This window comes from Protopterus annectens, chromosome 1.part2, assembly GCF_019279795.1.
Source record: "Protopterus annectens isolate FY-2018-M chromosome 1.part2, PAN1.0, whole genome shotgun sequence".
Classification (NCBI taxonomy): Eukaryota; Metazoa; Chordata; order Ceratodontiformes; family Protopteridae; genus Protopterus; species Protopterus annectens.
Window position 1 is genome coordinate 182,275,095 of NC_056727.1, and position 24,247 is coordinate 182,299,341.

At 40.0% G+C, this 24,247-nt stretch overlaps 1 protein-coding gene across 3 annotated transcripts in view; it reads right to left on the reverse strand.

Moving 5' to 3' along the window:
• Window positions 1-24,247, reverse strand: part of ANGEL2 (angel homolog 2) — a 1,508,489-nt gene that overhangs the window by 752,096 nt on the left and 732,146 nt on the right. For all 3 annotated transcript variants that reach the window (XM_044055504.1, XM_044055502.1, XM_044055503.1), the window contains exon 6: window positions 17,299-17,459. In XM_044055504.1, coding sequence (XP_043911439.1) covers window positions 17,299-17,459 — 161 coding nt within the window. The remainder of the gene's footprint in view (window positions 1-17,298; window positions 17,460-24,247) is intronic.

Sequence of the window (24,247 nt, forward strand, 5' to 3'; positions counted from 1 at the left end):
AAAAAATCCCAAGAATGCTTTAACACCTTAGGATGTTCCATCGCCACGTTCTTGAGATGTAAATCTACATATTTTCCCAGTAGAGCAGTAATAGAACCCTCCGCAGATACAATAGGTCTGAGAGGAGGGTCATCAGGATTTTTGTGGACCTTTGGTATACCAAAAGTACAAGGCACTTTGGGTTGTTCAACATGTAAATAATTATACGTTTCCATCATAAAACTAAATCATTCAAACAGAGGGAGCATGAATTTCATTCATAGACACTCTCTCATAGGTATATTGGTCATTTAACAAATCAAACATGTTTGCCTCATAATTAATATGATCCATAAACCCCCCCCCCCCCCTTAATCAGGCTTCATGATTCTAAGATTTGTATTGTCTCTACATAAACTGAGTGTATGCATTTCTTCCGTATAAAGGTTTGGACTAACCTTGTTGTACTTAAGTTTATCTCTTAGCTCCTTTTCAACCAAAATTTCAAAATTCCTAAGCTGGGAGTGAAGGAAGTGGATTCACAGCATGGCCAGGGTGTCCAGCCTCATCATAAAAGCTTGGATGGTTTTCCTAATATTTCATTACCAGCAAGTTCATCTGGAACTTCAGTTTTGAAACCTGTGAATGAAAGCAATGGAAGTATAGCAACTTCGGTGGGTATTGTACATCAAAATAATACAGGTACTGTTCAGTTTAAAGATATTCTTGATTTTAAACTTGATTTTAAACAGATGCCTATACCTCAACATAATAATTATAGTGGTAGCTACACCACTAATTTCGGATTTGGATAATATGCTTTTTAAGTTTAAAGCATTGGAAATGGACAACATGTATCTTAAACACTGTTTGCAACTGAACATTATTCCTGAAGGTCTTCAGGTGTGTAAATACCTCAACAATGTTGTGGAAAATTCGGACTTTCATAAGGGCCTTATTTGTGCATTTGATAAATGTGGGTTTGAAATTATGAAGGCTATAATTAGAAACAATGAGTTGGAAATGGGTAAAATGCTTTCTCAGATTGAAATTATTAATAATAAGACTGTCACTGATTTAATGTCTGCATTCGAGTGTGAAAGAGTTAAATATCATGAAATGTTGAAAGATGTAGAAGTAAAATGCACTAGGATTTATAAGAGAAAATTTAGAAAGGTGGAAAGGGACGTAAAGGAGTACAAAAATAATACACAATACCCTAAACCAAAGAATACATGGGGTAATTTTCATAACAGACCACATGAGTATAGAGGTGAAAGAGACATGGGGTATGACAAATTACCAGCTGAAACTCAGTTTAATAGTTATGATATACATGAACCTTTAGAGCTTCCCTCCCCAAGGAGATCAGAAAGACTCAAGAACAAGGACCAGTAGACTACAGGTACGGTTATCAGAACCAGACGGGTCAAAAGGCACCATGGAGGTAATTCCTTCAGATGAAATAGTGATTAATAAATGTATGTTTAGTTACAATGGTTTTCACATTTTTAATTATACCCTTACTCTCATTACTAAGGGTCATTTTAACTTATTTACTAAAGGTTTTACTTTTATTCCTAATGTTAAGGCCAACATAGCAAAGTTATTAGTGGATTTTAAACTTTTTATTAGGCAGAAAAATTTAGAGGTATTTTTTAATGGTAATATAAGAAAAAATACCACTGTTTTAACAAAGAAGAGTATGTTCAATCTGCCCCTTCATCCCCAACTTAGGAATTTTGAAGTTTTGGTTGAAAAGGAACTAAGAGATAAACTTAAGTACAAGGTTAGTCCAAACCTTTCTACGGAAGAAATGCATACACTCAGTTTATGTAGAGAGAATAAAAATATTAGAATCATGAAGCCTGATAAAGGGGGGGGGGGGGGGGTTATGGATCATATTAATTATGAAGCAAAAATGTTTTGATTTGTTAAATGACCAATATACCTATGAGAGAGTGTCTATGAATGAAATTCATATTGCTTATAAAAAACCTTTCCTCTGTTTGAATGATTTAGTTTTAGAGGGGATTACTGATCTGGAAACATATAATTATTTACATGTTGAACAACCTAAGTGCCTTGTATTTTTGGTATAGCAAAGGTCCACAAAAATCCTGATGACCCTCTTCTCAGACATATTGTATTTGTGGACGGTTCTATTACTGCTCCATTGGTAAAATATGTAGATTTACATCTCAAGAACGTGGTGATGGAACATCCTAATGTGTTAAAGGATTCTTGGGATTTTTTAAGGCATATTAATAAATTTAATCAGGTTGACACCTCACTTTGGATGTTGTGGACCTTTTTACGTGTATTCCTCATGAGACAAGTTTAGTTTGGTTTGAAGAGTTTTTGGGAAGCAAGAATAATAATTCTTTTAAGGTATTTCATACATGTCTTGTTTTAATGGAATTGATTTTAAATAATAATTTTATATTCTTCCAAGGGGAATATTTTAGACAAACTAAAGGCGTAGCTATGGGTGCCCATTGTGCACCTACATATGCCAACATCATTTTATTGTATTGGGAAGAAAAAATTGTTCACAATTCTAATTTTAAACAATACTGGAACTACTATGGGCGCTTCCTCGATGATGTTTGTCTTTTTTGGAACAATACCCTTGAAAAATTCATGGAATTTTTTGATTATATTTCAAATGCAACTATTTTTTTAAAATTCACCTATAAAGTAGATGAAGTTGAATTGCGTTTTTTAGATGTAAATATACAGAGAATGGGGGAAGGTTTTAAATCAAATTTTTTTAGAAAAGACATGTTTTCTAATGCTTACTTGCATTATACAAGCTCTCACTCACATTTTCAAAAAAGAGCAATAGTTAAAGGTCAGTTGGTGAGAGCCAGTAGGATGACGTCAGACGATCAAGATTTTAATACCGAATGTGAATCCATTAAAAGTATGTTTGGAGCAAGGGGGTACCCAATAGATGATCTAACGTCAGTTATTGTAGATGTTAAGGAAGGAAGAACAGGAAGATTTGCTCCAATTTTGGGTGTACCCCTACCTACACTGGAAGAACAAAATATTGAAGCAAACTATGCTACTGCTACAACTTTAGAAAAAGGTTTTCATTCTGCCATGTTTACCACCTTTGATGGGGAGAGTAATCTGGTGAGAAGTATTCTTAGTAAATAATGGAAAAAAGTTGCTAGTTTGTCTGATTTAAATTATATTTTTGAAAATCCATTTAAATGTGTATATAGGAAGGGACGTAACATCAAGAATATATTGGTAGGGACAAACTTCTTTAACCCCACTAATAATAATAACAAAAAAGGGACATGAAAATGAGGGCATTGCCCGTATTGCATTAACATAAAGGAAGGTGATTCTATTCTTTTGAAAAAGAGGAACAAGTATATCACTACTCACGGTTTTGCCAACTGTAATACCACAGGTGTGATTTATATTGCTACATGTGAAATCTGTGACTCTTTTTACGTTGACAAGACCGAGAGGAAATTGAGGCAGAGAATTTACGAGCATTTATATGAGATAAGGAAAAGAAGAGATAATAATGCTCTGTTCAAACATCAAAACAATTGTGGCAAAGCTAAATTTCAGTTTTTTGTCATAGAAATAGTCCCACGAGACCCCAGGGGAGGGCCATGGGAGACTCGGTTGGAATATAGGGAGCTATATTGGCAAATTATTCTTGATGCAAGTTCTGCCCCTGGTTTAAATGAAATGTTATCCTTGAAACCTGTGCTGAAATTGTGATCAGCTAAATTATAGTATGCTATTATAATATTTATATTTTTAAATAATTTTATATATTATATATGTAAGCATTTTATGGTTTATTTTAATAATAATATATGTATCTTTTAACAAGATGAACATGCATTTAATTTAATTTCCAAAGATGGTGCTATTTCATTGTATTTTTGGGTTTAATTTAGCTTCTGCTTTTTAAAAAAAAACATTTTTAGAAGCATTTTAGGTTTGTGTTGGTAATGCTTATATTTAACAAAGCAATTTTAACCAAGGTTTATGTTTGAAGTATTTTATATAACATAATACATATACATATCTATTTATTATATATACTTTTGGTTTTAACTTTTAGATTCATTCACCTTTAAGGTACATGTGCTTTAATGCATTTTGCATGTGTAATTGAATTTGTTCACTCATTGGTTCATTTGAATTAGATTAGTTTATTTATTCATCAAAGGAAGAGAGGTTAGGTATCTGATGAATTTATTGTGACGAAAACGTATGTGGATTAACTTTACAGCATTATTGTGCTGTTGCTTGTGCTTTGCAATTTCGTTTGCTGTGCTGTGCTGCTGTGATTTAGCTTGCTGTGGATTGTTTTTGTGCTTGTTCATTAAAGCAGTTGTTTGTTTTGCTAAGCTCCGTGTGTGCCTTATTTTAGGTTTACTTCTAGAAAGGAACTGGGAAGGAGAGAGGATGGTAAAGGTGTGCCCAAACTGACTTTAGGTGCTACTGAATTTTCCACATATGGAGTCTGGCAAAAGGAATCATTTGTATTATAGATGCCATGTATCCTAGGGCGCTCAGAATCCCTCTTGCAGAGGTCATGGATAGGGCTGTTACATAGTCTTTCAAGAGCTCTCTCTTTTCCAGAGCAATAAGGGGCATCATGGAATATGTATTTAGAATACATCTTAGGAACAAAGAAGACTAATATGGATTGTAGATTGGATTTGTTGAAGTTTTGAGAGAACCACAGACTGAGTAAAATGTTGATGTTGAAGTGAAAATCCTGGAGAATAGTTTGAGGTGGAGTAACTGGAATGAAGAAGTCATCCTCCTCTTCTTTTAGCTGTTCCTGTTAGGGATCTTCACAGCGGATCATTTAAATGTGAATACTCAAGAGTCTGCAGAATTCTATGACTCAGCTAGGCACTTGGTAAACACCCATGATGCAGTGATATTCAGACCACAAACTGAATGTGAAAGAAACAAAGGAGGATGTGTATCCATCTCCATTAAGGATAAAATAAGTACACCTCAAGACTGGTCAAACAGTACGACTCTCTCGAGCTACTCCATGTCCAATTAACTACAGGCAAAGCCCCATACCACAGCATAGCTGGCTATAAGTACCACACTGTGAAACAGGAAAAACATACTGCATATACCTGGACTTACTGGAGTCACCTGCCATACATGGGTGATTTTAATTATCCTACCATTGACTGGAAAACATACATGACTACAAACATGTTGGCTCTGAAGTTCTTGAACTTTGTCAATGAAAATATTCTGCCAAAGCCAGTCAGCACAACCAAAAGACATTCAAATGTCTTGGACATAATATTCACTAACACAGGAGATCATTGCACCCCGGTGTGATGTCCTCCCTGGTAAGATTGGACCATAAATCAGTCTCGTTTGATGTTAATTATATGACCAGATACCCCATCAAGCTCAATAACACTTAAGAATTTTTCAAAAAACAAATTAACTCCTACTAACTGATGGCATAAGAAGTTTCAAAGCCCCCTCAAACACAGACAACACGGACATGCAGAGGTGTATACCAATGCCTTGTATAACCACTTAAGCAGTTGTACAGAATCAGCTGTACCTGACTGAATTAAAAATAGGTCTTGCCAAAAAACAAGTCACACTGCTGGACCCCTAGTATAAACAGGGGTATACAAGAGAAAGAAACTCATGAGCAAGAACAGAGGAAATTGGCTCAGCAGAGGAAGAAATCTTTCTCTACCTTAAACAAAAAAATCAGAGATCTTTTCAAGTCTTCCAAAGCTAATTATGATGCAAAAATAGCCTTCCTAGCCAAGGATACTCACAAGGCATTCTTTAATTATGTCTGAAATCGAAAAGGAAATACCCAGCTATGCGCTGAACTGATTGTGAATGTCACTACCCATACTCAACTGGAGGCAACAGCCAACCTGCTAGCTATCAGATTTGAAGCAAACTTCACCCCCCATCCCCTCCAGTCTCTCCCCAAAGTATACTTGCCACTATTCCTCAGCCTAGAGGAGCTGTAGGAGGTAACTGCAGATGCACCTGGAGGCGTCACTCGGATGTAATGAGTTAACCACAGCCCGCGAACTGGCTATATTCCATCAGAATGGAGGACAGCAACAGTACTCCCTCTCTGCACAAAGGGGAACCATCAACCGACCCTGGGAATTATAGGCCCACAAACCTGACTAGCCTCATCGGCAAGGCCATGGAAAGAATCATCATGGAACTTATTAACAAGGACATAGGTAATTTCCAAACTCTGGATCCAACCCAGTTTGGATTCATGAAAAGTAGAGCATGCCTGTTAAACATGGTTGACTTCTTTGAAAAAGTCACCAAGGCCATGGATGAGGGAAAGACAGTACATACCACCTATCCTGACCTAGCTAAGGATTTTATACAATCCTCCACTCAGGTATTAAAGAGGAACTCTCCCAATTGGGAATTAAATCCTATATTACCAGATGGGTAGCCAAATGGCTCACCAACAAGACACAATCTGTCAAAGTGGGTGACTTCATCTCTAGCAGAAGCCTAGTCACCACTGGCATACCACAGAGGTTCTGTGCTGGGCCCCTTGCTGTTTATAATTTCTCAGAAGTCCAGGTAATCTTGGGAGAGCCTATGGCTGACCAAGTTCACTGATGACTAAAAATTGGGAGCAATCACAGAGTCCCTCAACAACGTTACTATACTGCAGACAGGGTTAAAGCAGACAAAGTACTGGTGTTAAAGCCATAGATTAAAGCTAAATGCAAAAAAATGCATTATTATTCCCTTTGGGAAAGCTGAAATCCATGCTAATTACATTACAGACAGCACTCCCCTAAGTGTAGAACCGGTGGTACATGACCTAGGTACTCAGGTTGACAGTACTCTGAATTTTGACTACCATGTATCCACAGTAGTAAGGAAATCCTTCTATATGACACATCTTACAAGTAAAGGCATTGTATCTAGATCTAAGGATGTTATAATGCCATTATACTCGTCCCTCATCAGACCAATAATTGAGTACAATGCTCCCTTTTTGCATGCACCTCACCAGATACCTGCAACAACTGGAGAGATGACAGAGGTTTCTCACCAAGAAATTACAAGGTACACAAAACAAATCTTCTGTGGAAAGCCTGAAAGCTCTGTCACTTTATTCTGTCTCCTACAGGTTGCTAAGTGGTCACCTGTGCCCGGCTAAGGGGGCAGTCTCCGACCCGGCCCTGATGGAAACGCTGCACATTCATAAATCAAACTGAACGAAGGTCACTAATGCCAAGGATCTTAACCTAGCCTCTGACATGAACAGGTCATGCTGGAGAGATAGATACATCTCTCAGAGACTGCCACTTCTCTGGAGCAAGCTTCCAGTTCATTTGAAACACAGCTCATCCCTGACTCTCTTCAAATGCGACCTGGACAGAGGAAATCAGTATTAGCTACCATAGACCTTACCTCTATGAACTTCACTCATCTAACTACAGACAATATGGACAACTCAGAATAAATACGGCTAGGCTTCAAAGGTTCTTAGCCTGTTAACCTGGTAACCTTCTATGAACCTAAAAATCTAGAATTAGTTTCCAGGTGTCTTCTATTCTCTTCTTGGAACAAGGAAAATGGTGAGGGTCAGGCTCGATCACTCCCTGACTGAAGAGGTCAAAAATGATTGGGAGAACCAGATGTTGTTGGGTGAATGGACATGTGGAATAGCAGAAGAGATAGGAGGGATTTCTGAAGGTATCCAAAACCCAAGAGTTGTTTTTTAATGCTATCAAAGAGGAAGGCAAACAGGAAGTTTGCTGGAAAGACTGGAGGTGAAAGGAGGAAGAACATAGTCAGAAAGTAGGTGGTTGGTCTATAAAGAGCATCTTGAACCCTTAATAATCAGACTTAGGCTTGTGCTGCCATGTTTTCTTGGAGGATTGTTTTACCTTTTTGCTGACAAGACACTTGGCCTTTGTGAAAAAAGGGGCCAGGGTTAGAAAGGTTGTTTCTGTGAAAGCTTGGAACACAGAAAATAAAAAGTTGCTTGAATCCTTGCTTTAATTTGCGCCTTTCCACCAACTCATTTGAATTTTTCAGTAGAAGGTGTTTTAAAACAAGTTGTACTTATCCAAAGGATCATCTAATAACATCTTTAAGCAAAGATTAGAGATAAAGCCAGGAAAAACTTTTTAATACTGATCCATTAGCCCTGCTCTGGAAGAAGCATCAACGGCATCATATCCATACTTGACAAAGTGGCATGCTAAATTACTGAAACAAGCATATTTTGCAAAGCACATCTAGTGTCAGAATAAATTTGGACATATCGTCAAAAACAGACAGCATGTACCTAATCATATAGGTCTGATAATTAATGTCATGGAAAGTCCAAATTGCAGAAGTACTGACTTTCTTTCCATACCTGTCCATGGCCCTACTGTGCTTATCATTTGCTAAGGCACAGGAGGAAGGAAGTTGTTTAGATGTTTTGTCCAGCTATACAGAAATAACTGCTGGGTCAGAGGAAGGATTCTTGTACATATACTCATGCCTTTCAGGAACTTTGCAAAATATTTCTGTTTTATTCGGCACGTGAATCAGAGATTCAGGGGCCAAAGAAGCAGACAGAAATGCATCCTTAAAATTCTCCAAGACAAGGAACAGAGCAGAGGGTTTGAGAATTTTCATATGTAATAAACTGTAATTTCCCCTCAGAGTCTGACAGCTGTTTTCTCTCAAGCATTGCATTATCTTACGCATGTCATCACCAAAGGAAAACTTTTCTTGTGGAAAGTCGCAAGACAACTACCTTCAGCTTAAGACTCAAAACCAAATGTAGAATACATTTGGGAAGAAAACTGAAAGGCACAGAATCTGATTCTGAAGATCAATTATCCTAAGATGTGTCCGTCTTTTTATGAGAAGTACATGTTACGTACAGAAACTGGGGTGGCTTCAAAGACATAACGGCTTTCAAAAGTCATCTCACTTCTTTTGAAAGTACAAAGGAGCACGGATAACGGGAGTGGACATACAACTTTTTTTCCTCTTCTTTAGGGTTTCTAAAGAATAATATGTGAGGGAGCAGAACCCAAAAGTACCTCTGTGAGGGTGCCTGGGAAGTCCTCACTGAAAATCTGAGGAATACCCTCAGATCCTTCTGATATAACCAGCCTCTGTTCTCCTTATGCAGCTTCGACAACTGACTGATCAGTTGGATGAGACATGCTAGGCACTTGTGCTTTATTAGCTTACAAACTCTTGACAGAGGGAAAAGACCCAGATGCTGGGTGGTCTGAAGGCTTATCATTAGTCTCAGCTGAGATGTCAAGAGTCCAGAATAATGTTTTTTTCCTGCTTTTTTTTTTACTTTTCCCTGGGTTGTGAAAGAAAGTCAGAGGAAGGGGGTTCGGAATGTATTCCTAACATGTGCAAGAGCTTACAGACATTTCTTTTCCAAGCCAGTTTTCTAAGATGACAAACAGTTTCATAAGATGTTAGGCATAGTGGCGTGACAAAATGAACAGTCTCCCATGTTATGGTCACCTCAAAGACAAAAGATACATTTTGTATGTTTATAAAGGAGTTGTCAACCTCAAGCGCATGCCCTTCCTTCAGACGACATGAAAATATCAACTTTTTTAATAGAAAAAAAAAAAATCAAGAAAAGAAGATGGTTCCCTAAAGAAGTATCTACCTGCCCTTCATGAAGGTAACTGGATCCTTCTGTATGGCAGACAGACCAAGATTCAAGAGGAGTGTTGCTTCACAGACTGTCAGCAAGCAAGTTTTGAGGATTTTCATGCCAGTATGTCAGTGTCGTCATGTGGTCCCTTGCATACGCCATGAAACGAAAGTGCACCTAACCTTTGGCAGAACGGACAGATGTACGATATCTATAGCAGGATATGTCCCATTATTTAACATTACTGCAACAATGATTTAATAACGAACATGTACATATTTCTCAACAGCATGGGTTTGTATTTATATAGAGACGTGTGTGTGTGTGTGTGTGTGTGTGTGTGTGTGTGTGTGTGTGTATACACACACACACACACATATATATATATATATATATATATATATATTTAGCATTTGTTTACCAGGAAGTCAGACTTGGAAAGAAGCCAATTTTCAGTGAAGGCCCGGAGAGAAACTCTCCAAACACATGTTTTTGTGACATGGGAGGAAACCAGAGCACCCGGAGAAAACCCACACAGACTCCGCACAGAAGGCACTCTAGCTGAAAATCGAAATGGAGAACCACTTGCTGTGAGACGACAATGCAACCACTGCACCAGTGCACTGTCATATATATATATATATATATATATATATATATATATATATATATATATATGTGTGTGTGTGTGTGTGTATATATATATATATATATATATATATATATATATATATATATATATATATATATATATAGAGCTGGGTCTACTTCTGTTCACCTAAATCGCATTTGACTGACACCCATTTGACCGACACCCAATTGACCTACATTTCACCTGACTGAAAATCCATTTGACTAACTCCCATTTCACCGATGGCTTACAATGCTGAATTTCAACATACTAAATCTTAAACCATAGATAAGCAGACTTAGAACACCAATAACTAACCCTTTCCAGAAATTAAAAACTACTTGCTTACCCTCTTAACAGAACCTGAACAATGTACAACCAAACTAGGTGGGGGGGGCTAAGTCCCCCACCCCCCCTAATTATATATACTAACTCCAGGATTGCTGTACAGTGGAGAAAGGGCATAACTTGCCTTACAGCACTCTTCATGCTGCCACTACCGCTGAGAACCCACAAAACATTCGCCAAATTACTTTAGATACTTCCCAAAAAAAATGAGACAAGCCCACATTTAGAAACACTACAACACTACTTTCTACATGACTATTGTAATTCTAACACTCAGCACTTTAAGTTACAGTAATTATTTTTATCAAAAGTAACTCAAAGATGAAGGAAAGTACACAACAAGTCCATGTCTTAAATGTCAGTGAAATAGGAGTCAGTCAAATTAATTTTCAGTCAAATGAAATTTAGGTCAATTGGGTGTCGGTCAAATGTGATTTAGGTCAAGTGAAGTAGACCCATTTATTTATTTATATATATATATATATATATATATATATATATATATATATATATACATACACACACACACACACACACACACACACATATATATATATATATATATATATTATTTATTTATTTTACATTTGTTAACCGGGATGGTCCGACTGGATACATGTCCTTTTTCAGCGGAGGCCCGGGGAGAAAAGCTCCAACAGAGTTACATTGATAATTAGGTACAGTAAATGAGCTGAAAGAACTTAACAAAAACATAGGCTATTTACATACAAGTACAAGACTGCCATTACTATTTCTGAGATTACTACAAATGTAACATTAATAACATATTAGCAAGGACGGTAGGCAGTATAATGACATAGAGTTAGACAGGATACATATTTCTTTATCACAGTATACAAAGTACTTATCATCTTAGCTAGTTGTTTATGTTTTAGTTAATGGCACAGAGCTAGTCTGGGTTTGAGCAAGGACATAGCCAGTGTGACTTGAAGTGGAGTTTTAGACTATTTTTGAATTGACTTAGAGAAGTTGCAAGCGTGATGTTATTTGGGAGAGAGTTCCATATTTTACCAGTGGTGTTGGCAAATAGCGCATCACCACCTAGGTTGAGAGATTTAGTTATTTGGACAAGGAGTCTGTCTGCTGAGCGAAGGCAGCTTAGATTGGAGTAGGGAGTCATTAAGTTTTTTAGTGCTGGGGTATTCTCAGATTGTTTAAGGATTTTGAAGGCCTCTATGAGTTGGGACTGGTGAAGAAGGTGTGGGAATTCTATCCATCCAAGCTTTTTCAGGTTAGTACAGTGGTGTGTTCTGTAGGGTAGGCCTGTAACGAACCTGGCAATGTGATTATAGCAGGATGAGAACTTGGCCAGATCAGATTTGTTAAGGTGAGTGAGGACAGGAGAGGCATATAGTAGGGTAGAGAAGGTGTGAACGGGCTGTGGCTGCCCTGACATTCGGGGTAAGGAAGGCTTTAATTCTATATAGGGTCCCAAGTTTCTTGTTGACTGACTTAATGGCTTGGTTGATATGTATATCAAATCTGAGTTTACTGTCAATGTTTACTCCTAATAGCTTTGTATAGGTGTCTGGGGAGATGATGGTCCCATTATTGGATTTTATAGTGAAGTTTTCAGTCGGAGATCTATTGGTTGGGTAGAAGAGAAGTAACTTGGTTTTGTTTGGATTTAAGATCAGGAGATGGTTGGCAAGCCAGTTTTCGACTTTGGTCAAGCTATGTTGGGTGGTAGTTAGTAGATTTGCAAGAGAGGCATTGGAACATATTATAGTCTATATTATACATACATATTACATATTATACATAGTATACATATTATAGTATATATATATATATATATATATATATATATATATATATATATATATATATATATATATTATATGCATAGATAGATATACACACGCGGGCAATTACCTAGTGTATGTGGAAGTTTACAGGATCATAGAAGGTTAATATGCTAACAGCCTAAAGCAGTTTTAAGCTTAGCCATTCATGTCTAGTTTTCTCAATTATCAATGCCCATGGGCTAGAATGGCTTTGGCATATGTCTGTGCCCTACTGCATCTACAAACTGCCCCTGTACATAAGCGTCACAGGTGACAAGCCAGATGTGAACTTGCTATTTCCCATTCATTAGTTCAAACTGCCAGATGTGAACTTGCTATTTCCCATTCATTAGTTCAAAGTGCATTTGAGTAGGTTTAGGGAAGAATTCTGTTTTACATGAATGGAGAGTTTGTTCCAGAAATGTGATACACATACATATAGACTTCTCTTGTCAGCTACTAAGAAGCTTGTCTATGATGCAGAAGTCTCACACCAAATATTATGAACGGATGCACCCAGAATCTTCTGTTTTATCTCCTCATGAAGAGAAGTCAAACATAAAAATGCAGTATATCTGACTGGGTCAACGAGCTCTTGCAATGTATCTACTGCAATAAATGTGCAAGTCCCATCTTATAAGATGCAAGCAGGAACCTTTTTCATAACTATCTGCTCTGAGGATTATGAAACAATAATTTTCTTCAAGGTCTGGTCCGCGTGACAGGAATAGCGGTATGCCTCCACATGCTTAGTTATTCAATAACAGGCAGTTTAGAACTGATAGCAACAACAGAAGACCCCAAAACAGGCAGGGTGGAAGGAATTCAGTGGGTTGCCTCCACCCTTCCTAGCAAACAAATCACTCAGGAGGGCTATGGGACGAATAAAATCTCCACTGCTGAATCCACCCTCCTGTTTTCCACCGAAAGCTATCCAGTCTTGTCAGACAGTAATGCAGTGTCAGAAAAAACACTAGAAAACAAATGTCTATAACATTCTTAGCTGGAAAGCTTAAGGAAGGAAAAGCATTCTACAGTTTAGATGCTTTAGACATCAAACACAGAACTTTGTCTATAATGACTACTAGGAGGAAGACTGAAAAATGACAACAGTGGCTGCTGGAAAGGCATCTCTCTGATGCACATCCAGGCTTCCAAAGGTATCAAAATATCGCACTAGAAAATGATTAGACAAAGAAGGTGCAGTGACAGATGCAGATGAAACAGACTTTGAAGGAAAGTCATAGGTTTGATGACTGAATTCTTTGATTTAATTCTGTCTGCTTTGAGCTAGCTATCTCTCAAAAAGATCTTTACCTACTCTGTACCAGTACATGAAGGATATTCTACACACCATCTTTGGGGTGGTAATAAGTAACAAGGAAGGCCTCAAACTTCAAATGTCTTTACTTTCTTAACCTTATATTAAATCACTGGCAGCAGAATCAGCTTCCAATGTCATACACTGTCTTTAAACAAAAAGCAAGCTGTTCATAGGAGGTTACTAGGCTATTAGCTCTAAGGCCTCTGCAAACCAAGCCATATTATACCCTTATTCCCTTATGCACCAAGCTATGTAGTGTATGTTTGTGCGCGAATCTAAGATCAGGACCGGCTGCCTCTAAGAGAGACAGAGATGAAAACCCCAGGTTAAATTTACAGTTTCCCATCCAACTGTCCAGGTTAGACTTAAATAGGGTCACTGAGAAGCTTTGTTTTACATGAACTGGGAGTTTGTTCCAGAGGAGTGGCAACTTCCGGGAGACATATCTGTCTCGCCAGCATGTCCTGTTAATATCGCAGGCTAGGTTAAGATCCTAGTGTGAGTGAACCTTATCCCATCGGATTTGCTGATGTGCAGTAGCTTCATCAAGGGAGGGTCTGAGACTGCTCTGTAGGCCAGGCACAAGTTGCCTCTAAAGCAGTCCATATGATACTGAGTAACGTGATAGGGCTTTCAATCTGTCCATGTAGGTCATGTGGTGTAGGTCCTGAATTTTCTTGGTGAGAAACCTCTGAGGTCTCCAGTTTCTGCAGATACCTGGTGAGATACATACAGAAGGGAGCACTGTACTCTATTATTGGTCTGATGAGAGCAGAGTACAGGGGAGTTATAACCTCATTAGCTTTGGTGCTATACCCTTGCTTATGAAGTGTGCAACATAGAAGGCCTTCCTTACTACTGTGGACACCTGATGATCAAAATTAAGGCTGCTATCAACTTGTGTTCTTAAATCTCTCACCACTGGGTCTGAACTTAGGAGGGTATTATTAATGTTGTAATTAGCAGGGATTTCTCATTTTCCAAAGGGGATGATAATGCATTATTTTGCATTTAGTTTAAGTCTCTGTCTTTGACACCAATCATTAGTCTGTGTAAGCCCATTTTGCAGTATGTTGACATCTTTGGAGGATTCAATGATTGCACTCAGTTTTCAGTCATCAGCAAACTTCGTAAGCCATAGGCCATCTATTTTCGCTTGGACTTCTGAAAAAACAGATAACCAAACAGTAGGTGGCTTAGCACAGATCGCTGTGGAACACCACTGGTAACAAGTCTGCTAGTAGAGTTGGCATCCCTAATTCTGACTGTGTGTGTTTTCTTTGTGAGCTAGCTGGCAACCCATCTAGTGTTGTAAGGGTTAATTGCCAGCTGGGTGAGTTTCTCAATGATGACTGAGTGAGGAATTGTGTCAAAGGCCTTGGCTAGGTTGAGATAGGCAGTGTGAACTGTTTTCCCTTCATCTGGGGCCTTGGTGACATTCTCAAAGAAGTCCATCAGGTTTTGCAGGCAAGATCTGCCCCTAACGAAGCCAAACTGGGTCGGGCTGTGAGGGTCACCTATATCCTTGTTTATAAGGTCCATGATGATTCTCTCCATGGCCTTTCAGATAAGGCTGGTTAGGCTTATAGGTCTAAAGTTCCCAGGGTTGGTTGCGATACCCCATTTGTGCAAGGGGTTTATGGTTGCTGTTTTCCACTCAGCTGGGACAAAGCCAGTGCTTAGACTGAGACTGAAGAATGTACTCATTGGTTCCACTAACTCCTGTTTTAGACCATTTAATAAGCAGCCTGGGATGTTGTCCAGTCCTATAGAGGCTGTTTTTCACCTTGGATAGTATGGCTATGACCTGCGCTCTGGCGATACTAGATAGAGGACTAGTGACAGGTATGTTATGAAGTATGATTGATGGGAACAGGGGGGTGAAGTTTTTGCCAAAACTGTGTGCTAGCAGGTTTGCTATATCCTCAAGTTCAGTATAAGTGTTACCATCCACAGCTAGTTCGGCAGAAAGCTGGGCCCTCCCTTTTAGATTTCAGACATGGCTAAAGAATGCTTTGCGATTTTCCTTAGCTAGGAATATGGATGCTAACTTAGTTTCATAATTAGCTTTACAGGACTTTACACGATGTCTAATCTGCTTGTTTATGCATTGAAGGGAGTTCTTCCTTTGCTCTTTCCCTCTTGTTTTTTGACAGCAGTTTCTTTCTTTTATTTTATAACCTATTTATGTTGGATATTCACTAGGGTGGCTTATTTGTTCATGAGGATCTTGATTTGATCTGTTCTGATACGGCTGAGTCATAGTTGGAAACCTTGAGAAAGTACACACTCTCTAAAGTTTAGTTGCTTTACTTATCTAGTACAGGCACTTTTCTATGCTGACTGCTAGAGACAAACACTAAAAACAATTACAGAGAAATCAGTGATTAAAAGAGTGTGCACAAGTGTAAGGAAAATTGCACTGGCCAAAGGAGGAGTGCCTACACATACATATTTCTTGGGAAAGTCTGAATGACTGTAAACCCACTGCACAGAATATTTCCATCTGTCTATACACCGCATTTTCATTTTGTTTACTACTCTCTTACAGAGTATGTAGATTTAATTACCTACTGATTTGAGCTGTTAACAGTAGGTGGGCTGGTCCTTGAACCCTTTTCATATACTTACACACACAAAAGTTATTAAAATAATTAGGTTGTAGCTATACATCAGAAATAAACAAAAATATTTTAAGGCAGATCTCGCTGACAAATTGATACTTTTTTAACAAAGTATAGTACATTCAATGTTGTGAAAAGTACTTAAGAATATTGTGTTCCATGATTGTATCAGAAAAGGTGAAACTAGAGAATGGTCGATGCACAATTTGGAGCAGAGAAGTGAAACAATATTTAACTGTTTTAGTCAGAAATTTGTAAATGCTGCAGTTTATCTTTGTTCACTTTTAACAGGGTGTTAGGCAACACAAGCAAAATTGGCGGAAAGTAGGGAGGAACAGTCACAAGTTTTTGAAAATCGTTCTCCACAACCAGAACACCAAAAAAAGACACTGCTTCACAATTCAGAACTGTCATTAACAGTGAAGACGACACTAATTCACAACCCATGATTTTATTTAGATTCACTTAACCTTAACGGTGGTGCAGCGGTAGCATGGTTGCCTCACAGCAAGAGGTTCTCCCGTTCGATTATTGGTTGGAGTGTGGGGAGTGCCTTCTGTGTGGAGTCTGCATGTCCTCCCCGCAGTTGGGTGGGCGTTCAAAAGACATGCGTAAATGGGCATGCCTTTGTTGAAGGTTGAACGTCGAGCTGGCAACTCGGTGTTCGTGAAAATCTACTGCTAATCATTAGCGGACCGGAGTTCCGCTGTGGTGACCCCTAACCGGGAAAAGCCGAAAGACAACAACAACAACTTAACCTGAACTAAAACTGATTTCTTGTGTAAATAACTTGCATCACTGTACCCATTCCACAATATCCAAACAAGTCATAACTAGGAAGGTAGAATGTTCAACACGCTGTTTCATCATCATTCCACTCTCTATTCATTTGCAAAATGTAAAAGTATTTCCTTTACCTGGTTGCACATAAATATTCCTAGCAGAAGAGTAAAAAATATAATCAACTGTGAGGGAAGTTTTGGAGTGGCAAGTTGTCACCTCTGGTTCATCGGTTCCTGACAGATAGTGGGAATACACAGAGGACAGCCAGAATGAATGCCTCAGTTGTGATAACAGTCTGAAAAAAGAAAATATATTCATTACACACAACACACTGACAGAAATAAAGTCAGTGTTGCACAGTAATTCATTAACATATATTTTCACCATTCATTAGAAAAGTTAAGCTCATACGGGAAGTTACTAATCTGTGAAGGAAAAGAAACAATTAAAGCCTGTAAGTGAAAAAGAAAGGTCGGCCACATGCATGGTAATGTATAAACTTACCAAGGTGGGACTTGCATGAGAGGAAAACAGATTAAGTAGCAATCATATGATATTTGAAAGATGATAAACCAAGGCAGGATGAGGGAAATTCACTATGGAAATTCAGCTTAGAAGGTTAAGGCTACAAACTGCTAATGAGCTTCATCCTGTAGTCATAGGCTTGATTCCACCATTTTGGTTTGTAAACTGGGAGACTACAAGCAAGTCCCTTAAAAATACACTGCATTCAAGCTGTCTCTGAAAAGTGGAGGATTTACCTGGTTAATCAATAAAATGAAACAAATCCTATTTTACCCACACCTTGACATTGTGTAATGTCACCATAAAATGTTTTACTTCTATTCAATGACAATTTGTTTGCTTTTCTAATAGTGTCTGTGTTCTTCAAAAAAGTCACACTTTTTTAATTTAACTAATCAAAGCCATTATTTTTAATTCTTCTAATTAATTTGCTAGTTTTTAAAGAACAACTCCACTCATATGAAGTTCTTGTCTTATCACAACATGGTATCTACTTCCTCCTTTTAATCCAATGTCAAAAGTCTCACACAAGAAAACAATTTAAATAGCGCTTGTAATGATCATTGGCTGAAGTCATTTCAGTATACATAAATACCATTCTTGGTGAATCCCTACATTATTTTCTGATTATATCTATCACATTCTCTTTTACTTCAAGAGGCTTAGAGTAGCACATACACCTCAGATTTTTATGACCTTAAAGATTTTTATGACCTTAAGAAAACAAAGCAATTAGAAAGGTCACCGATTCTGCTGCAGGGTTAACAAAGTTTTAAATCTACGTACAGATAGCAGCTGGTCTTTCCATGCATTTACAATATCAATTACAGAGGGTTAACTTACACGTTAGCTAGGAATGTGGCTTGGGAAATGCAGGTGTGCGAGTAAACTTAACATAAAACAGTAGCTGCTCAAATGATCACTGCTGCAGAACCCTTAGCTATGTGGATTATATCCTGCATAAGATACAACAGCTGGCCAGTTTCCAGAGCTTAACGGCACCTTTTACAAGCCCAAACCAATGGCAGTTTCAGCAAAGATGAAAAAATAAAAAGTTATGTACTCACCATAACATTCCATCTGTGTTGTCCATTTTCATTCTTCCTCAACAAGTGGGTTCAGATCTGACTTTCGGATCAGACTTGGCCGCTTTTTACAGCTCGCATATACTGAAAACTCTCAAGCTCCTCTCTTACCCATAATGCTCTAGTCCCCTACGACACCTCAAATCTTGTTTGCTGCTCTTTTGCTTATTAGAAACTTAGAAACCACCACAATATGAGAAACCAATACCTGGAGCTCAAAGGCAAGAACATTGGTTCTCTTAGTATCATCTTGTTCTTCCAGACGTGGTAGCGGGTTGAGGAGAGAGATGATGAAGAACAATGAAAATGGACAACATAGATGGAACGTTATGGTGAGTACATAACTTCCTTAGCTGATGTGGTCAATTTTCATTCATTCCTCAACAAGTGGGACAAAGTCCCCTACTACCTGAATCCTGGGAGGCTCTAAGGAAGGATATTCCTGAGCACTGTTGAGCCGAAGGCTGCTCTTCCCATTGAGACCAGATCCAATGTGTAATGACTGATGGTACAAGACTAGCTCAGGTTGCATATGCACAGATATCATCCATGGAAGATATGGATAAAAATACTGATGCAGTTGCCACTGACTTGGTTAAATGGGCTCTTAAAGGTTTTGAAAAAGACAAATGAAATGCCATCAGTTAACCATTAGGCAAAAGTTACTTTGGTAACCAGTTTACCCACTTTGATTCTATAAAGCAGACAAATAAACAATCTGATTTTCTTAAATTTTCTGTTCTCTGCAAATAGAAGCAGAACTGTCTGTGAACATCCAACAAATCTAACATGCATTCTTCTTTGTTCATAAAATTTGGAAAGAAAACTGGAAGACTGATCCTAACTCCATATTAGGAAGGATGGGGTGGTTTGTAATGATACCCTATCTTTATGGAAAATTAAATAGGGGGGGGGTTGTAAGATAGGGCCCGAAGTTCACAGACTCTTCAAGCAGAGGTTATGGCTACTAAAAGATAGTTTTCCAGGCCAAAAAGTTTAGTTCACACTTAACTGACGGTTCAAACAGAAATCAAGTTAAAGCTTGTAAAACTAAAATCAAATCCCATGGTGGAGTTGGATCTTTAAAAGGGAGTCTAAGAAGAAAGGTTCCCCTTATAAAGGCTTTGCAAAGTTTTGAAGAAGCTAAGGTGGAATTGCTTACTCCTATGCGAAAATTGGAAATGGCGGCTAATAGTCAAGGAGCTAGCCCCCTTATCAAACGTTATCAAAAGTTGCAGCCAAAATCTTTTGGTACTGATGTTGAAAAGGGATCACTGTCTCTTTGCTGTGTCCGAAAAACAAATCTTTTCCATTTACTTCTATTACTTCTGTAAATTTTCCTAGTGGAAGCTTTATGAGAAGACAAAAGAATGTAATGTACTGGGGAGGAGTGCCAGGGTTGTCTAGTTATCAATGGAAGTGGAGAAACCAAGTGGTCAACTTTATGCCTGAAATGTTTAGGTAAAGCATGTCTTGACAGAAGGTCTGAAATTGGATCCAGAGTCCATGTTGGGTGAATTAGATGAGGCCAAAGAAAGGGGAACCAAATCTGATGAGGCCAATAAGGTGCAATGAGGATGATTGTGCTCTTCAATCAAGATGCATTCTGGAGATACTTGTGGATTAGAGAAATTGGAGGGTAAGCGTAGAGGAGACCGGGGGGGGGGGTCAAACGTGGAACAGAGCATCTCTCAGTTGCTCCCCCAGTGGGGGGAATCAGGGCAAAGAAAGCACAGTTGTGTACACTTAACATAAATGTAGATGTTCGAATGTATTCACTGTTGCAGTCATCACATTAGGGTTATCCCTGCCAGGGTAGCCCTCGGCCGGCCCGAATACCAGAGGCTTAGTATTTCTGTGTCGGCTGCTGTCGCTTCAGGACTGACAGGTTTATCAGTAGTATAAAGTAAGGCAGCCAACACCATTACATTAGTTTTTCTTGCCCTAACCCGTCAGGAGACCCCAAGTGGGAGCCAGGTTCTGGTGGAAGAACCCCACCAGTAGACAGTAAATACCAATATGTCCCTTGTAAGGAAAGAGAAGAGAGAAGAGGGGGATGGAGGGAGGGACTCCAGGACTGCAACAGTGAATACACTCGAACATCTACATTTATGGTAAGTGTATACAACTGTACTATGTTTTTCGTGTTTCACTGTTGCAGTCATTACATTTGGGTTGATTCCCAAAGCTGAGGCAGTCAAGGAAACTAGGGGCTGGCTAGGATGCCCTGCAAGACTACAGAGGAAAGCCCTGCCCTGTATTTGGAGAAGATTGGCAGGTGGTAATGTTTGGTAAAGGTGTGAACAGATGTCCAGGTAGCAGCATCCAGGATGTCCCGGGTGGGGACTCCTCTGAAAGCTGCAGAGGTGGAGGCTGCTCTGGTGGACTGAGGCCTGACCCTCCCTTGGGGGGAGGCTTTCCGTGTTGTTTGGAGCAGAAATGGATGCAGTGTGCTATCCATTTCAAAATGGTTTGTTTGGAGATGGCTTTGCCCTCTGGCCCTGCAGCAAAGCTAACCAGCAATTGATCAGACTTTCTGAAGGATTTAGTCCTGTCTAGATAGAATCTGAGCTGTCTGTGCACATCTAGAGACTGCAGGATACTTTTCCCCTTGTTATGTGGATTAGGAAAAAGGTGGGCAAATGAATGGATTGGTTGAGAGCCACACTGGACACCACCTTGGGCATGAAGGATGGGTTAGTCCTGAGGGATACCCTGTCAGCATGGAAGATGATGAAGGGTTCCACAGCCATGAGTTCTTGCAGTTTGGAGACCCTTCTGGCTGAAGTGAAGGCCAGAAGGAAAGCTGTCTTCCAGGTGAGAAATTTTAGCTCTGCTGAAGACGCTGGTTTGAAGGGGGGCGGGGTGAGCTTTTCCAACACAAAGTTAAGGTCCCAAACTGGGGTTGGTGCTCTTCTGGGTGACCTCAAGTTACTAGCCCCTGTTAGGAACTAGGGTGTGAGAAAAGGGGCTGCTCAGTGGGAAAATAAGCAGAGGCATGAATGTTAATAGAGGAAAAAAGAGAGGCCACTGTGTAGCAGGTCAGCTAAGTAATCCAGGATGAGAGGGAGGGAGGGCTGTGCCGTATTGGCTCCTTTAGAGTGAATCCAAGTGCAGAACCTTTTCCATTTATTAGCATTAAGACTTTCTAGTGCTAGGGCATCTGGCCTCAAGTATAACATCTTGAACCTGTTTACTGATGTTGGCAGATTGATCGGGGGTTAGGGAATAAGCCAAGCTGCCAAAATGAGTGTCTGTAATTGGGGATCCATGAATTCCTCTGCCTTCTGAGTCAGGAGGCTTGGAATCTGAGAAAGATGCCATGGTGGCAGTGGGGACAGGCTACACAGCAAGGGGTACCAGTGTTGGCGAGGCCATTCTGGAGCTATAAGAATTGTCCTTGGTTTTTCCTCCTTTATTTTGAGCAGTGCCCTGGGGATGAGAGTTAGTGGAGGAAAGGCGCAGACCAATAGACTGACCCAGGAGAAGGACAGGGCATCCACTTTCCAAGCCATGCAGTGATGCTCCCTGGTGCACAACTTGCTGAGCTAATGGTTGGTGTGGGAGGCAAAGAGCTCGAGAGAGTTGAGAGAACCTAGTAGGAATTGTGCTGACAGGTGGAGTTGCATGGCAGAGGCTGTGTGCCAAAGGGTTGTGGCCAGTCTGCAAAGAGGGTAGGAGCGAGTCCCTCCCTGCTTACTGATATACCGCATCACAGTGGTGTTGTCTGTTCTGATCAGGAGAGCCCCTGGGGAGAGAAGGGGCTTGAAAGATATCAAGGCGTGCTTGGACAGCTATCATCTTTTTTTGGTTGATGTGCAGATGGATTTGCTGTGGGCTCCATTGGCCCTGTATGCACCTGCCATCCAGGTGTGCACCCCAGGCATAGTCTGATGTATCTGTGGTGAGGGTCTGGGTGGCGGGGGTGGTGGTGAGAAAAGTAGTCCCTTGCTGTAGGAGCATGCTGTTGTCCACCAAAGAAAATCTTTTCTGAGGCAAGGTATTACAGGTATAAGAGTTTCCAGGTCTTGAGAGTGTTGACACCAAAGGCTTTTTAGGTACCACTGAAGTTTCCTCATATGCAGTCTGGCATATGGAATGAGTAAAATGCAAGATGCCATGAACCCCAGAGCTGGCAGGATTTTCCTTGCAGATAGCTTGGGTCTGGTGACTAGTTGAGAGAAGTAGGCTGTCAGGAAAGTTTGCTTTTCTGGTGTAAGGAATGCAATCTGGGATGCTGTGTCCAGGCTTGCTCCCAGGAATATAATTCTTTGGGTGGGTACGTGTTTGGATTTCTTTTCATTGAATGTGTACCCTAGGGAGGTTAGTAGGGACTTTACAAAGGCCAGGTGGTTGAGCAGCTTTTCCTGGCTGTCTGCCTGAATTAGGCAGTCATTTAAGCAAGGGTAAATCTAGATATTCCTTTGTTTGCAAAAGGCAATGGCCAGAGCCAGACATTTTGTGAAAACTCTGGGAGCAGTAGATAAGCCAAAGGGAAGCGCAGAGAACTGAAAGTGCTGAGATCCTGCCCTAAAAAGGAGATATTTCCTGCATGATTCCCTGATAGGAATGCGGATGTAGGCCTAGGGTGGCTAGCCAAGCATCTTTGGAGAGCATGGGTAGAAGTTGCTGGAGGGTGAGCATTTTGAATTTTGGGATCACCAGGAAGGTGTTTAGAATGGATAGATCGAGGATGGGGCACCAGGGTGCCCTCTTTGCTGGGTACCAGAAAAAAGTCTGGAGTAGAAACCTTGGCCTTTCTGTTTGAAGGAATGTGCTCTACTGCCCTCATAGAGAGCAGGGAAAGGACTTGCTTTTGCACCTCAGCCCACTGGTTTGGAGGAAAGTCTGGGAACCCTTTTGGAGTTGGAAGGGTGTGGAAAGAAAATTTGTATCCCTGGGACACTATGTTGAGAGCCCAGCGGTCGTTGGTAATGGTGGCCCAGGTGTTTGCGTGAAAGGAGAGTTTTCCTCCTAGGGGCAAGTGATGGTGGTCAAAAGGAGGGGATGGGGGAGGTGAGTGATTGTGAGTTCTTGCCATAAGGGGGTGGCTTAGATCTCCTTGGTTTTGAACTGGAGGTAGACCACTGCTTAGATCTCTGCATTCCCTGTGGCTGCTGTTGGGGGGTGTTTGGTTCCCCAGGGTCTGGGATGAACTGGCCTGGTGGGAGCAGGAAAGGACCAGTGCTTGGTGGGGCAATGCCTGCTGAATCTTGGTGGCTGGACTTGTAAAAAGTCCTTAACTGTCTGCAAAGATTTTGATTTTTCTTCCATCATTTTAAGACCCCTTCTGCCTTAGTGCCAGATAAGCTGTCTTTGTGCAAGGGGGCATCCAACAATTTAGATTTGACATGGTCTGGCAAGGGCTGTTCCTTAAGCCATGCATGCCTTCTAACGACAGATCTGGTAACTGCTGCCCTGCAAGAAGCTTCTAGGGCATCAAAACCACAGTGCAAGGTGTGTTTAGTTACTT